General features: G+C 40.3%; 1 protein-coding gene across 3 annotated transcripts in view; it reads right to left on the bottom strand.

Annotated features, from left to right (window-relative positions):
• Positions 1 to 4,437: 4,437 nt before the first annotated feature.
• socs7 (suppressor of cytokine signaling 7) overlaps positions 4,438 to 17,511 on the bottom strand; it is a 28,698-nt gene continuing 15,624 nt past the window's right edge. For all 3 annotated transcript variants that reach the window (XM_026172093.2, XM_080303261.1, XM_026172094.2), the window contains 4 exons: positions 10,762 to 10,890; positions 9,069 to 9,204; positions 8,505 to 8,648; positions 4,438 to 8,354 (listed from right to left, as the gene is read on the bottom strand). In XM_026172093.2, coding sequence (XP_026027878.1) covers positions 8,528 to 8,648; positions 9,069 to 9,204; positions 10,762 to 10,890 — 386 coding nt within the window. In that variant the 3' untranslated portion in view covers positions 4,438 to 8,354; positions 8,505 to 8,527. The remainder of the gene's footprint in view (positions 8,355 to 8,504; positions 8,649 to 9,068; positions 9,205 to 10,761; positions 10,891 to 17,511) is intronic.

Genomic DNA, 17,511 nt, shown 5'->3' with positions numbered 1-17,511 from the left:
GAGACAATGGCCCTGTTGACACATTAAAAGCACATTACTCTCTTTGTTGTCTTTTTGCTTTTGACCTCTTTGGATGTATTTGTGTTCCTTCCTGCATATCTTTTTCAGTAGTTTGATTTGTCTGCTTCACCATAGCGCTTCATGTTTTGTTTTTGTTGTTGTTGTTCTTTGTTTTAATCTTTGTAGACTTTGTGCCTTTTTACTGTCCTTTCGGTTTTTGTCTTCTGATAGACACAATTGATTTGTGCTAATATAATCACATTAACTGACCCTCTCTGTGGCTGATTTACAACTCTTTCTGATCCAATTTCTGTTTTGCACAGTTTTATTGATTTGAGTCTATTACTACACAGAAGAAGAAAAAATCCTACTCTCTTTAATCTTTGATTGATCTCTGATACTTGGCTCGATAAAAGACTCAACTCACTCAAATGAAATTATGCTGTATATTTGCATGTTGTCTTTGTGAGCATGCACAGATATATAGGATTTCTGCAGTGATTCTTCGTAAGATTATTTTTGTAACTTTTGTGATGCATTGTCTTTGGATCTAGTGCCATCATCAGGTGAGTATGTTATCTAAATATTTCAGTAAGTGAGGAACCAGCTGGATTGTTGTAGAATATATTAGGGGAGGCAGAAATGTAGAGTGATTGTGAACATTAAGCGACACAGTTTTACTGTTTTACTTTTAACAAGCACATATTTGGCTTACAGTGTTGAACTCCAATTATATTTTTACTGGCAAAAACATTTTTTTTTTTGTATAAAGCAAATAAAGCTCTTAATATTGTAGCTGAAACTTCTACTTGAATATTTTATTTCAGAAAATATCTGGTGTATGATACTAAATTGTCATGACCAGTGTCTGTAAAACAAATTCCATTTTTACATTTATGTTAAACATAACACCCAGCACGCCCCTGTGGGCGGTCTATCCTTCAAGCTCGGGTCCTCTACCAGAGGCCTGGGAGCTTGAGGGTCCTGTGCAGTATCTTAGCTGTTCCCAGGACTGCGCTCTTCTGGACAGAGATCTCCGATGTTGTTCCCGGGATCTGCTGGAGCCACTCGCCTAGCTTGGGAGTCACCGCACCTAGTGCTCCGATTACCACGGGGACCACCGTTACCTTCACCCTCCACATCCTCTCGAGCTCTTCTCTGAGCCCTTGGTATTTCTCCAGCTTCTCGTGTTCCTTCTTCCTGATATTGCTGTCATTGGGAACCGCTACATCGATCACTACGGCCATCTTCTTCTGTTTGTCTACCACCACTATGTCCGGTTGGTTAGCCACCACCATTTTGTCCGTCTGTATCTGGAAGTCCCACAGGATCTTAGCTCGGTCATTCTCCACCACCCTTGGGGGCATCTCCCATTTTGACCTCGGGACTTCCAGGTTATACTCGGTACAGATGTTCCTGTACACTATGCCGGCCACTTGGTTATGGCGTTCCATGTATGCCTTGCCTGCTAGCATCTTGCACCCTGCTGTTATGTGCTGGATTGTCTCTGGGGCATCTTTACACAGCCTGCACCTGGGGTCTTGCCTGGTGTGATAGACCCCAGCCTCTATGGATCTTGTGCTCAGAGCTTGTTCTTGTGCTGCCATGATTAGTGCCTCTGTGCTGTCTTTCAGTCCAGCTTTGTCCAGCCACTGGTAGGATTTCTGGATATCAGCCACCTCCTCTATCTGCCGGTGGTACATACTTCCATGATGGTTCCTCGTCTCCCTCCTCTTTCTTGGGTTTCTGCTGCCTGAGGTATTCACTGAGCACTCGGTCAGTTGGGGCCATCTTCCCAATGTATTCTTGGATGTTCGTTGTCTCATCCTGGACTGTGGTGCTGACACTCACCAGTCCCCGGCCCCCTTCCTTCCGCTTAGCGTACAGCCTCAGGGTGCTGGACTTGGGGTGAAACCCTCCATGCATGGTAAGGAGCTTTCTTGTCTTTATGTCAGTGGCTTCTATCTCCTCCTTTGGCCAGCCTATTACCCCAGCAGGGTACCTGATCACGGGCAGGGCGTATGTGTTGATGGCCCGGATCTTGTTCTTACCATTCAGCTGACTCCTCAGGACTTGCCTGACCCTCTGCAGGTACTTGGTGGTTGCAGCTTTTCTAGCGGCCTCTTCATGGTTCCCATTCGCCTGCGGGATCCCCAGGTACTTGTAACTGTCCTCTATGTCTGCAATGTTGCCTTCTGGTAGTTCAATCCCCTCAGTTCTGACTACCTTCCCTCTCTTTGATCTCACTGAGGGGGTTCAGGCCTATGCAGAACAGCAGTGGGGACAGAGCATCTCCTTGGTAGATCCCGCACTTGATGGTGACTTGTGCTATGGGCTTGGAGTTGGCCTCTAGTGTTGTACGCCACACCCCCATTGAGTTCCTCCCCCATATATATATATATATATATATATATATAGAGAGAGAGAGAGAGAGAGAGAGAGAGAGAGAGAGAGAGAGAGAGAGACATTAGTCATGACACATTAACACTGTTTTGAACTAATTTCAGAGCTTTCTGTCACAACGACAGAGAATAGATCATTGTGACATCCAAACATTATTTAATGGTTTTAAATGTCTTGTGTTCTTCCTATGACTAATACAACCGTGTCATCAAAACAGAATCTGAAAGTGTAACCTTCATTTTTGCATTCTTACCTTTAGCTTGTTCAAACACTGACTGGTTCCTTTGGGATCTGAATACTAAAGATTAGGGACTTTCCTTTTTGACTCATGTCATGATGCCATTCACTCTCTGCGAGCATTTTATACCTTTTCTGTCGGATGTTCAACTTGTTAAGAAAATGTCCTGTCAGGCCCATCTGTCGTCTGCATCAGCCGAGCTGGCCCCCAGCACTTTCAGCCAGCTTGTAGGCTACTATGAGCTGGCCTTCTTTCTCATTGGCTCATTCCCATTGACTCCATTCACATCCACAATGCACGTAATGCCTTTTCATATAGGCTTTTCCCAAAAAGTACCCTTGACCTTATTCACATACAGACCTCTTTCATTTCTTCCCAGTCTGTCCTCTCCCTGCATCGCTGCATGAGTTTTTTAAGAGCTTAGGAAACCGGAGTCCTGCTTTTAGTTAAAGCACTCTCTCCCTCTTCACCTCAAGTGTGCTGTAGTTGGCTTGATGAAGGATGCAGATACTGTCTCCCACCTTCTCCCCAGGCACCTCTGTGGAGAGCCTCAGAGAGAAAGTGCTGCATAATTTAACTGGGACATCTCACTTTTATCAGTTAACAGGCTTCATGAGCAAGCCAAAGCTGTGGCAGGAGTTTTCAGCCTATTTCAAAGAGAATAGCTGACATTAAAAAATGAAGCACACTCTACATTAAGAACTCAAAGCCAGAAGCTGTGAAGCAAGGGACGTGATGTTGTGACGGGTTTTTAGCCTTTTTGACATTTTATAAACAAATGGTTTATATACAGAATGTAAGCAATACTTGCTTACTTAATTTAAATTGTTTTATTTAATTTGGATCACAGTAGCTATTTAAGTTCACTTAGTTATATTCATACACACTTTATATATTGTGCATGCTTTAGTCACTTTGAGGCAGTTTTGTTATTCAGGGTTGATGTTCAAATGACTAAAAAAACAATGTTGCAATAATGAGGTGGTCTGCTGGTCACAGAAACACACACAACACAACCAGATGTCTGTGCCGGTATGACTTAACCATTCATATTGATATTTTAAGAATTTATTTATCAACTGTTAATTATTCATGAACTAAGAGTGTTTAATTTAAACTTAAATTGAATTTTGAGCTTTATATGTTGGTATATTCATTTCATGTAATTCATTAAAAACAAAAACAAATAATATTATTATTACTAATAATAATAATAAAACAGTCTGCACAACAAATTCAAGCATAAAAATCTGAACCTCATCATAAGCGGGTATGCATAATAGCTATAAAGGGCTGGATCAGGTGACCCTATATCCTCCCTTAGTTATGCTGCAATAGGTGTAGGCTGCTGGGGGATTCCCATGATGCATTGAGTATTTCTTCTTCAGTCACCTTTCCCACTCTCTGTTTATAGAGCTCTCTCTGCTGAGAATCATACTTCCACAGCATGTCTTTATCCTGTCTTCCTTCTCTCACCCCAACCGGTCGCAGCAGATGGCCCCGCCCCTCCCTGAGCCTGGTTCTGCCGGAGGTTTCTTCCTGTTAAAAGGGAGTTTTTCCTTCCCACTGTCGCCACAGGGCTTGCTCATAGGGGGTCATATGATTGTCGGGTTGTTCTCTGTATGTATTGTTGTAGGGTCTACCTTACAATATAAAGCGCCTTGAGGCGACTGTTGTTGTGATTTGGTGCTGTATAAATAAAATTGAATTGAGTAATGGCACAATGTCTTGTTCTCTTAAGCTGATGTTAATTTCTTTATAGCAGGTTTTCCTATTTTATAAATAATGTCATCAAATTTTATAGTGGAGCAGATTTATTTAAAGTGAAAGTTTTTGGAGGGTTTTCTACAAAAAGAAAAAAAAACAGATTTTGCTGAGCAGTTCACATTTATCCATAAACCCTGTTAAGACAAAACTGTCGATCTGTCATTAATGTCATAGTTATGCCAAAGCAGTGATAGGTCTGTAGAATAATATTAGTATGTCAGTTAGGTCTCAGTATGCCAAGATTGAATTTTTCCTACTGTTAGTTTGTGTATCACAGCCTCACACAATGACCAACAATTGCTAACTTTAAATAAAATATATGGAAAATATATAAACAGCAGATTGGCTTGTTGTTTCCAAATCTTTCAGTGATATTAATTAGTTTTATTAAATTAGTTAATTAGTTTTCCATAAACCAAAATAAAATTCAAAATGAGCTAAAGTTAGATCCCATCAATATGTTTACTGAAATATTTTCAGTCTGCTTTCAGTGAAAATACTCAAATTGGGGGAAAAAATGCCACACACCAGGGTTTTTTGTTTCCTTTTTACTGGAAAAGCCAGTAGCCAGCTTCACGGTACTGAGAAACAGAATGAGGAAAATACACCTGGGCATTTCAACAAATAAAACAAACAGGTAGAGAGCAGTTATAGGAGGTATACACACTGAGAGGCAGGGCATTTTGGCAATAATCAAATGTTCCCAGATTCAATAATTTCAGTTCAGATGAATCTTTCATTTCAGTAACTGAAAATATCTACCCTAAAGCAGGAAAAAACCCCACATCAAATACCCGTTAGTATCGTAAACCAGTTTTCCGAGGACGTATTTTCTCTTTGGTGTAATTTCACTATTTCTGTATATATCTGTCTGAACATGAACAGCACCAATGTGAAGTCAACTGGGTCTTTTAAAAGCAACAAATACAGGAGTTTAAATAGACCCGAATACAATGCATTGGGAGAAGTAAGGGCGTGTGAAATCAGTGACAACCTTTACGTTCATTTACTTAATGAACTGTAGTAATGGCTGTCTCTTTACATCGTGGCTCAGTAATCAAAAATAAAGATAATAACTCTATATGTTTTAGGCATTCTTGGCAGAAGACAAGGCAAAAACATGAATCAACAGAACCCAGAGCATAGCAGAAACTGCTATAAGCCAGCACCTGTGGGGGTCATTTCTCTGTGATTTAAATTACAGCAACAAAAACAACCAATTTTATGGCATTAGACATTTTATTGTATTTTTGGGGGGGCGCTTAGGGAATAATGTGTTTACTATTATGTGATATTTTATACTCTGAAAAATCTGTCAAGTATTTAGTGGGCAATATAAACGCTTTTTGTTTTTACCTATTAGAGGAGAACAGCCTAAGACTGCATACCTCTAAAAGCAAAACATTTCCTCCGCACCAAGCATAAATTGACTCTGAATGTTTTCTGAAAAACTTTATACATATAGCAGTCACTTTTTAGCTAAACATTGCTAGCACCAGGTTGGACCCTTTTTGCCTCTAGAACTGTCTTAATTCTTCGTGGCACAGATTAAAGAAGGGGCTGGCAAACATTCCTCAGAGATTTTGGCCCATAACATCACACAGTTGCTGCATATTTGTCAGCTTCACATTTATGCTGCAAATCCAAAAGGATTGGAGGGCGTTTGAGCGCAGTCAACTAATTTTCACGTTCAGAAAATCCGTTTGAGATGCTCTGAGCTTTCTGATATGGTGTGCATGGTACACCATGGTCACAAAAGGATTGACATGGTCAGCAACAATAATCAGGTAGCCTATGTAATTTAATAGATGCTCATTGATACCAAGGGGCCCAAAGTGTGCTAAGGAAACATATCTCAGACTATTACATCACCTCCCCCAGGCTGAACCGTGACTACAAGACGGGATGGATCTATGCTTTTATACTGCTTACACCACATTTTGACCCTCGTCATTCAACTGTTGCAGCAAAAATTCAGACCAGGGAACATTTTTCCAATCTTTCCATTTTTGGTAGACGAATGCAAATTGTAGCCTCAGTTTGCTGTTTTTAGACAGGAGTGACACCCAGCTTCTCAAGGTTCAGCGTGTTGTGCATTCAGAGCAATTTCCCTCTGCATACCTATATTGTAAAACATGACTATTGGAGCAACTTTAAAGCAGAATGGCAATTTCCTCTAACCTCTGGCATCAAAAAGGCATTTATAGCAGCTCACTGGATATTTTCTCTTTCCTTTTTTTCTGTGAACCCTAGAGATAGTTCCCCAAAAGTTAATTCTGTTCATCTGGACGTTTTCAGTGGGAGAAATGTTTCGTCACTCGTCCAAGTGACTTCTTCAGTCTCAGCAGACTGCAGGTTTCCCCAATCTTATAAACAGTACATTTGCATAATGACTGAAACCAGCTCCACTGAAGGAACAATGGGCTGTGAGATAGACCTAGACCTAGAGATAGTTGTGTGAGAGATGGCCTGTCTGGCACCAACAAAGAAATCACATTTTTCCCCCATTCTGATGCTCAGTTTAAACTTCAGCAGGTGATAATGACCATGTCTATATGCCTCAATTCATTCGAGTTGCTGCTATGTGATTGGCTGATTAGATATGTCTTAATGGGCAGTTAAACAGGGGTACCTAACAAGGTGGCCAGTATGTGGACCCAGATTAGTTTAGGATGCTGTTTTAAGAAGATCAAAATAGTGTCTACCATGTTCTTATTTCAATTAAATAGATATTTTTAACAATATGACACAAAACGTCACAAAAAAATCCCTACAAACATCCAGTGATGACTATATATTGAAATGCCTATAGAATAAGCATACCAGCTGCCTTCTAAATGGTTGCTCATAAGCAACACTTACACTCAGCAGCTCTGACTACCAACAGGTAAATCTCTGGGGACCATAGGCTTGCCAACACACACAAAATGAGAATAGCACTTTTGGTTTCCTGGTAGCTACCGCAGATGAAATCGCAGACAGTATCATATTGTGCCTATATTGTTGAGAGGCCAAAGACAAAGAAGACTTAAAGCAAAACAGCTTGTATCTCAGAATAAACTCAATGGGTTTTAGCACTCAAAGCTCATAGTAGGTTCACATAAAGTAACAACAGTTGGCTAGCTATTTACCCAATAGAAGTGGGTGTTTGTTTGTTTTTTAAAAACAAGGAGTCCAGTTTAGAAAGTTGGGTTATAGCGAAAAATGCCTATTGCCACTTTTAAAAAATAGCTGGCACACTGATTAATGTATAATAGTGAAAATAACCAGTGCTGGTTGCTGCAAGTGAAAGCCACAGTCAATACTCTTAATATATTCCATATACAACTTATACAACTTGAGGAGTTCCTCAAATTGTGTCATATAACATTAGATGAGTTTAAATAAAATGAAGAAATTTACTCACGGGATTTTAAAAAAGCAAAAAACGTTTTTTAGCTGATTCATAGGGTCCAACTTTTGGGGTTCAGTTTCAGATGATGAAGACACCAAATGATTTGACAGGCCTCTGTGGCCCTGCCTCTGTGTGTATACCAGCACTGAGGACATCTTTTAATCCAAAATCCCTTTTTTTGACAAAATGGAAGGAAAAACAAGGAAATGGCAGCAAACAACAGTTGTACAAATTGACCAGTGCATTGTGTTTTAAAAGTCCATTTCAACAGGTTCAGGAAATTGAGTTCATAATTCAGGCTCTGTTTTTGTGCCTGTCGACATGTTTTCAGGTGAGCGTATCTCTACAGTCCCTCCTCAGAAGTCACTGAGTCCACTGCATATGCACCACGATTCAACTGCAAGCACACATCATTCCTCTCATTAGTCCAAATCCACACATAGGAGGATCCATCCCAGTCACATTGGACACACAGATTTCCAGGGACTCTGAATGGCCGATGCTGGAAGACTGGTAGACCAGTACAGACAGTACAGTCCTCCACAGCAAAACCTGGAGATGAGGGTAAAACTATGTATATTAATGCTTTATATTAAGATTTCACCTGAGCATCTCAGTCACAGGATCAAAACATCGTTGGATTAGAACAGTACTATTTACCACTCTAGAAATCAACAGCATGCTGTTGATGAACTAACTCACTCGAGCTGAGAAGAGCTCTGCTGCTACGTCTGCGACTCGGCCTCCTGCCCTACTCCCACTACCCTCCGGATGCTCTTGATTGACAGGTACATCTCCTCCTCAGGGTCATAGTAATAAAACTTACTCAGGTAGGAGATCAGCGGTCTGGAAAGAGGTGAAAATACAGGCAAAAAATCAGTATCAAAATCAAAAGCTGGATTACTGAATGTAGAGATAAAGAAACAGAACAGAAGACACAAAAGTTTTAAACATCAGCACAAAGAATAAATGAAAACCAACCCAGGATTTTTCAAAATATCTCAGCTTTTGGTTGGATACCAATGAAACTATGCTAACACATACTGTTTTTATGAAAAACAAAATGTACCGCCTTTTTCTCTACCTGAATCATGTGGTTGGAGGTTGCTAGGTTAAAACCTCAGTAAGAGCTATAAGTGAAAACCCATCAATAAAGAGTCTGTTAAAACCGTTCCAACACCTTGGAAAACAGCAGCATTGTTCAGGATGCTGGCTTTCCACTCCTGTATATTTCAGCAAGTATATTTCCCAGTTGAAACTGAGTACCTGGGCAGTGGAAGCTCTTGGATGTGGTCGATGCGGACTATTTGTCGGATGCAAAAGCGACAGAGATGTTGAAGTGACTTCACGTTGCTGAAGCGAGACACAGGATACAGCAGCTGAACCGGAGTGGGAGGTAGTCCTGGGACAGAAAGAAACATTTTACTCAGTGAAACATTTTAATTTGCCCTTTCCCAATTTTGCTTTGGGCACTCTGGTGGCCCAGTGACTAACATGTAGGCGTCCTTCACAGACTTTGTGTCCTCTTGTCAACTGTTGTGCCTGTAGCTTAATGGCCAAAAATTCTTACAAAAACATAGTTTTATTTGTTTTGAGACTTGCAGGACTTTTCTTAAAAGAGATGCTGGTTTCCAGCTTCATAATTTTATTCTTGGAATCTACTAGAGCAGCATTTTCATTTTATTTAGAGTTAATTCTTATTTATTGTGTACTTTCATGGCTTTGGGATGGTGTATCAGTTCATCCAACTCTCCTTCGGCTCTTCCCCTTTAAGTCAGCTTCTCTTAGTAAACAGGATATCTGATCTCACTGGCATCACGCAGACACAGAAGTAGATCAAACTGTGTGAAACTCAGTGCTTAGAGCAATGTGAAGTATAAACTTCTGGATTACAGGGATTGATTGTACATACACTTCTCTATCAGCATAGGCATCCACCGCTTCAACCTCAGACCACTTCGACACAACTCACAAATGAAGATCATTTCTGTGGAGCGATGCTTTCAACTAACCTGTTGCATGTGAGTCAAGTATTCGCGCTCTTTTAGCTCCATTTTTGGTCTCTACAGACGCCTGAGGGAAGTACCTGTCTCTTTAGCTGCTAAAAGCAATAGATTTTTGGAGCTTTTGCTCTGGCTGAAAATTATATTATCGTGGGAATAGGAATTAAATAAAACAGTAGAGTTGTAGCTGTACAGGGAAGCAATGAGCTGAAATTCAATATAAAGCTCCCTACAGCCCATGGTAGAAGCAGATGCAGCTGGTCCGTTACTACAAGACTCCTCACACATTTGATGCATGTGAATGTATAGACTATAGGCTCTCTAAGCAGCCTGATTCTGTCATGTTTAGCAAAGATTATTCAGACAGGTGTAAATAAAGTATTTGCTAGACTAGTAGAGGAGCAATCCACAGGAAATTGGTGCTCGGTGAGTATTTCTAGCTCAAGATTTAGTTTAATATAAATATAACAGTAAAAGATTCGTTTCAATCTGACTCAGTTATGTCTGATAACATTTTGCACAGATATATTTCCCAATCAGAAGATGCTACCTTACTTATTGTCATTTAGGTGTGATGCAGTAAACTACAGTGAATTGTGCGATATAGGTTGGCCTGAGGTCCACATGCATCACATCTGTGTCGGCATGATTCTCATCAGGGGTAAATCTGCTCACGGCTCAATGATATGTGTATAAATCGCACAGGTGGATGCAAAGGATACAATAGCATACACTATAGTATACACAAACTAGTGTAAATTTACTGTAAGACATAAATGACCAGATACCTTCACATGAGCATGATGCAAAACCTGAATGTAGACATAAAAATGGTACATATATAGCTATTCTCTCCTCTCCTCCCGGTCTCTCAGGCACTTCTCACTAAGGGGTGATTCAAGTGTTTTTTTGATCAGTTGGAGCTGGGTGTTGATATAAAGCCTGTGTTGTTTCACCTGGGACTCTGGAGCGGAGGAAGTAGAGGAATTTCCCATTTTTGGAGTGCATGATGGCTCGCTCGATGAACTCCACCACAGAGTGACAGCGGTCCTCAAACTTCGGGTGACACCACAAACTGAACGTCCCTGCAGGCAATAAAAGAGGAATAGTTTCCTGTATGTACTGTATCATGTGTACTTTTTCAATATCTATAAATCGTACCCACATGAGTAACGTTTTTATAAATGCAACTGAGATGAAACTGTTCCTGGATAGTTCTAAAGAGACTAAAGAGAACAAAAAATAAAGCTACACAACAGGAAATTTCCATCAGCCTGTGCAGCTTTAAGATGTAAATCATGCTCTTTAGGCCCTGGAAATAATGCAACTTTAAAGGTAAAGTTCACCACTAAATCACTTTCACATACATTTCTACTGGCTTGAAGCGCTATTTATCCTTTTAGATGGCTTTGATGTGAGGTGCCCAGTTTAGTAGAGCTTTGTGGAGCACGAGGGGCCAGAAAGCACAGTTAACACACTCAGCACCATTGCAGAAATCATGACAAAGTTGCTCAGAAAATCCAGAAGCCTTTTCGTAAACAGTTTCATGCAGGAGTTGTTTACTTTCTACTACCAAAAAAGGGCATGCAGCTAGCAAACATTACAGCTGTCACACTGTTGTGCATATGAGCCTCTGATCACAGGGATACGCAGGCCTCATGCTGCATAGTAATACAGCTGGCAAGTTTAAAAAAAAGAAAGTGTCATGGTTCTGGGTCATTTGACCTCTAGATAGTCTTGAGCTCCATGTTCAGTATGTTTAGTTTTGCTTCCCCTGTGGTGTCATGTTCATTTGTATCAGCTGTGTTCTCCAGGTGTTTCCACTTCCCTCATTGCCCTTCTGTGTATTGAAGTCCTGTCTTCCTTTGTTCCTTGTCAGGTCGTCTGTTCGTCTACCCGTGTCTGCTCTCCTTGCCGTGTTCATGGTCTGTGGTTTTCCCACGCTCTCTGTGTTTAGATCTTTGTTTAGTTTTTCCCCACTTTAGGTTTTTGGTTAGTTTATCTCTGTGTTATTTTGCCTTTGTTTCTCATATTTCCTGCCTCAAGCGTTTGCGTTTGAGTCCTCTTAAATAAATACAGGGTCTGCTGCCGCAGACACGTGACAAAAAGAAATATTAAGGTAGAAATTACTTTAGAGCAGTTCATAATTACATAATACTGAATAAAAATAATTTACAAACAGCCAATATGTGAACAGACAAATGCTATGAGTGATTCGACTTCCTGTTGACTTCACAGTGGTTCTTTCTCTTGAAGCCTTTCTGCCCTCAGTTCATGCTGGGTCATGATGCATTCATGCAAACAAGATTGTACTGATGCGAACATGTTGTGTCAGTGAAGGCTGCATATCTGTATAATGAATGTGTTTTCAGCCATGATGCTGTGGCCATGTAATAGTGACTCATTAATGTACAGCCTCAGTTATGAACATCTGCATGGGAGCGTGCGTACTGGAGTATGTGACCAGTCACACATTCATCTTTGTACAAGTCACCTTGTTAGTTTGTCACACATGTGAGGCGTGTGCATGTGGCGCCATGTGAGTTATTCATGCTTCATGAGTTTTGGTTTCAATTTGCTCGATCTGTACAGGCCTGTCTGCTTACACATAATGTTTTCAGATCTGTCTATATGTTTACTGTAGACAGATTGCTATATTACTGTATGTAAGTCTGTATGTACAGGGAGTGCAGAATTATTAGGCAAATGAGTATTTTGTCCACATCATCCTCTTCATGCATGTTGTCTTACTCCAAGCTGTATAGGCTCGAAAGCCTACTACCAATTAAGCATATTAGGGGATGTGCATCTCTGTAATGAGAAGGGGTGTGGTCTAATGACATCAACACCCTATATCAGGTGTGCATAATTATTAGGCAACGTCCTTTCCTTTGGCAAAATGGGTCAAAAGAAGGACTTGACAGGCTCAGAAAAGTCAAAAATAGTGAGATATCTTGCAGAGGGATGCAGCAGTCTCAAAATTGCAAAGCTTCTGAAGCGTGATCATCGAACAATCAAGCGTTTCATTCAAAATAGTCAACAGGGTCGCAAGAAGCGTGTGGAAAAACCAAGGTGCAAAATAACTGCCCGTGAACTGAGAAAAGTCAAGCGTGCAGCTGCCAAGATGCCACTTGCCACCAGTTTGGCCATATTTCAGAGCTGCAACATCACTGGAGTGCCCAAAAGCACAAGGTGTGCAATACTCAGAGACATGGCCAAGGTAAGAAAGGCTGAAAGACGACCACCACTGAACAAGACACACAAGCTGAAACGTCAAGACTGGGCCAAGAAATATCTCAAGACTGGTTTTTCTAAGGTTTTATGGACTGATGAAATGAGAGTGAGTCTTGATGGGCCAGATGGATGGGCCCGTGGCTGGATTGGTAAAGGGCAGAGAGCTCCAGTCCCACTCAGACGCCAGCAAGGTGGAGGTGGAGTACTGGTTTGGGCTGGTATCATCAAAGATGAGCTTGTGGGGCCTTTTCGGGTTGAGGATGGAGTCAAGCTCAACTCCCAGTCCTACTGCCAGTTTCTGGAAGACACCTTCTTCAAGCAGTGGTACAGGAAGAAGTCTGCATCCTTCAAGAAAAACATGATTTTCATGCAGGACAATGCTCCATCACACGCGTCCAAGTACTCCACAGCGTGGCTGCAAGAAAGGGTATAAAAGAAGAAAAACTAATGACATGGCCTCCTTGTTCACCTGATCTGAACCCCATTGAGAACCTGTGGTCCATCATCAAATGTGAGATTTACAAGGAGGGAAAACAGTACACCTCTCTGAACAGTGTCTGGGAGGCTGTGGTTGCTGCTGCACGCAATGTTGATGGTGAACAGATCAAAACACTGACAGAATCCATGGATGGCAGGCTTTTGAGTGTCCTTGCAAAGAAAGGTGGCTATATTGGTCGCTGATTTGTTTTTGTTTTGTTTTTGAATGTCAGAAATGTATATTTGTGAATGTGGAGATGTTATATTGGTTTCACTGGTAAAAAGAAATAATTGAAATGGGTATATATTTGTTTTTTGTTAAGTTGCCTAATAATTATGCACAGTAATAGTCACCTGCACACACAGATATCCCCCTAAAATAGCTAAAACTAAAAACAAACTAAAAACTACTTCCAGAAACATTCAGCTTTGATATTAATGAGTTTTTTGGGTTCATTGAGAACATGGTTGTTGTTCAATAATAAAATTATTCCTCAAAAATACAACTTGCCTAATAATTCTGCACTCCCTGTAGGTCTGTAGCTTATCTACTGAAATGGTGCTAATAGACTTTAAAACAGCTCAGTCAATTATATGAAGATTTGTCTCATTTATATTAAAAAAATGCCAAATATACAATGACACTTTTATCGAACTCAGATTTTTGCATACAGTGCTTCCCGAGTTTTGTATAAAGAGACATTAGCCTTTTTAATGTTGCTGATTTTGTCTGCTGGGTTGAGTCAGGTACAGTCTGTTTTTACTCTGTTAATTTATTGCAAACTACAGTTTGGAATCCAAAACAAATCCCCCCACGGGGACCAATAAAATTGCTGATATGATGAAACTGACTTCATCTCATCTGTAAGTCAAAGCCTTCTACTTGTCAGCTAGATGCCATTCCTAAAGTTTTGGTTAAGGCATGTCTACCTTCTTTGCTTCCCCTCATATCTGCTATCATCTGCTCTTCACTTACCACTGGAACTGTTCCTGCTTCCCTCAAAATTGCTGCCATCACCCCAATATTTAAAAAAAAAACTGGTCTAGATCCCAATAATTTTGAGAATTTTCGGCCTATTTCCAATCTACCATTCCTTTCAAAAATTCTTGAGAAAATAGTTGCCACACAACTCCACTCACATTTAACTAATAATAATCTGTATGAACAGTTCCAGTCCAGCATTGAAACAGCACTTATAAAATTAACCAATGATCTTCTTATGGCAGCTGACTCCGGTTTACTTTCCATTCTTATTCTCCTCGATCTGAGCGCTGCTTTCGACACTATTTCTCACTCCATTCTCCTCAGTAGGTTAGCCTCTATCAGTCTCTCCCATACTCCACTAGCCTGGTTTAAATCATACCTGTCTGATCACACTCAGTTTATTCAACTCAAATCCTTCACTTCTCAGCCCCTTCCTCTGACCACTGGCGTGCCCCAGGGATCTGTCCTGGTGCCCCTTCTTTTTATTATCTACCTTCTTCCGCTTGGACACATTTTCCGTAAATATAATATCCAGTTTCACTGTTCTGCCGATGAAACCCAGCTTTATCTGTCCACTAAACCTGATTCTGCTCTTCCCCCATCCTCCCTCACCCTCTGCTTAGCCGAACTAAATTCATGGTTCTCTTCTAATTTTCTCAAACTCAATAGTAATAAATCCGAGCTCCTCTTGGTCGGCACTAAATCTACATTATCCAGAACCAACAGTTTCTCTGTTACTATCAATAACTCGCTGGTCTTCGTTTCTTCCTCTGTGAAAAGCTTGGGTGTCATCCTCGACAGTACTCTATCTTTCAATTCAAACATTAATAACGTCACTTGGTCTGCATATTTTCAATTGCGCAACATTAATCGTCTCCGTCCTTTTCTCACCCCACATGCCACTGCCATTCTTGTCCACAGCCTTGTTACTTCCAGGATTGATTATTGTAATTCACTTCTTTTTGGTCTTACTCAGAAATCCGTCCACAAGCTCCAACTCGTCCAGAACTCTGCTGCCCGTATCATCACCAGGACCCCTTCTGTCCACCACATCACTCCTGTCCTGCAGCAGCTTCATTGGTCAAATATCGTATCAATTTCAAAATACTCTTGTACACATTTAAGGCTATTCATCATCTTTCTCCTCCATATCTCTCTGATCTGGTTCAGATCACCGCCCCATCTCGATGTCTTAGATCCTCTTCTTCCCTTTCTCTCTCCGTCCCCTCCCCTCTTCTTGCCACCATGGGGAGCAGGGCTTTCAGCTGCTCTGCTCCACGACTCTGGAATTCTCTACCTCCTGATTTAAAATTTTCTCTTCCTTCACTCTCTCTTTAAGTCCCAACTCAAAACTCACTTGTTCAAAATAGCTTATCCCACATAACCTCTCCACTCTGCTATTGTAAATTTGTTTTATGTCCTATACTTTTATGCTGCTTTTTTTATTCTACTGTGTACAGTGTCCTTGAGTGTTCTGAAAGGTGCTTTCAAATAAAATGTATTATTATTATTATCATTATTATTATTATTATCATATCTTATGTTGCTTTACATAAGATACTTTACACAACAAAGTTCTATAAGTGCAAACTTGAGTAAAATCGTGCCAAAGTATTTTCTCCAGAGGCAAACATTACGTTTTTTGTGCTTTTATTCCACAAATGTATCTGTGTGAACAGTCTGACCTTTTTTTGTTATTTGCTTTCGGTTCCACATCTCATTTTTAGACTCAAACTGTATAGCTTGTGCACTTTGTATGCTATACTTGGCTCTCTAATGCATAAGGTGTTGTTTGGAACCTGCTGTGTTTGTCTGGCAATCACGAGTGTGGCAATAAATCAAAGTCTAGATAAACATCTTCATCTTTAATGATGAAATTTTTGACACATTAACATTTATTAACATGTTGCATCAAGATCCTTCTCTATGCCTATGCTCACCTGCAGCGTATGAATAGCATGAAAACTGCTTTTGTTTGGCAGCTCTTTCTAAATACACTTCGCACTAAGTGAAGAGTGGCTAAAGTGGAATATAGAGTACAGTTTGATGTGCACATTTGTGTATCATACTTAGCTTGCGTGTGTGCATGAAGGTCTTACGTGACTCATTGTGGTAATATGTGCTCACAAATATCCGCGTTACACGCCTGAGATGTTGAATAACCATCATATGGGACTGTGTGAGTGGGTGTTTGTGTGTTTTTTGAAGCTCTATCTTTCATTTTAGATTTATAGTAAGAATAAGAAGAATAAGAATAACTTGACATAACTGTGAATCAACCTCTTAATACAGTTGTAACTTGCGAGACTTATACTTTATCTTCTACAATGTTTTGTAGCCCTATATATATGGAATATTTGCCAACTGAGGAGCACCATGAGGATTAGATCCTTTATTGGATTTAATGATGTAAAGTGTTTGCACTTCAACATTACTTGATACTCTTCTTTTATCAATTTCATGCTGACAAATATGAGATTGGTCAGAATGCAAAGATAAATCTTTACCTCCAAAACCTTAAAAGTCTGAACCCCTCATAGTCTGAACCTACTATGACTGTCCACAGAAAAAGAAACACACAGACAGAAAAGGAAGGAGGGCAAACTCTCTAACAGAATAAGCCTGTAAATTCAGTCCAGTACAACTTACCCAGACCTCTGAGCTCTATCCTAATGCTACCCATAATCTATAAACTCTATAAAAACTAAATAAGAACCAGAACTGAATAATAATAAGTCTTACTAGAAAGATAATGACATCAAAAAACTAAAACACAACACATGGCACATGACACCAGCTATCAGTCTGAATATCTTAATGTCACTTTCATATCAGATACACAGAAAATCTTTGTCCAGTGACATCGCCGAAATATTTTTGAATGCAATGATTCCCTCACAGGAAAAGCTAACACCATACTACATGGAAACAATGCACATTAATAATCTTAGAAAAGGACTGGTACAAGTATCGTCAAAGCAAAATCTATCTTAACCTTGCAAGCTGGGAA

Source organism: Astatotilapia calliptera, chromosome 6 (genome assembly GCF_964374335.1).
Source record: "Astatotilapia calliptera chromosome 6, fAstCal68.1, whole genome shotgun sequence".
NCBI lineage: Eukaryota > Metazoa > Chordata > Actinopteri > Cichliformes > Cichlidae > Astatotilapia > Astatotilapia calliptera.
The sequence above is the reverse complement of the archived record's forward strand: the minus strand, read 5'-3'. Positions and strand labels throughout refer to the sequence as shown.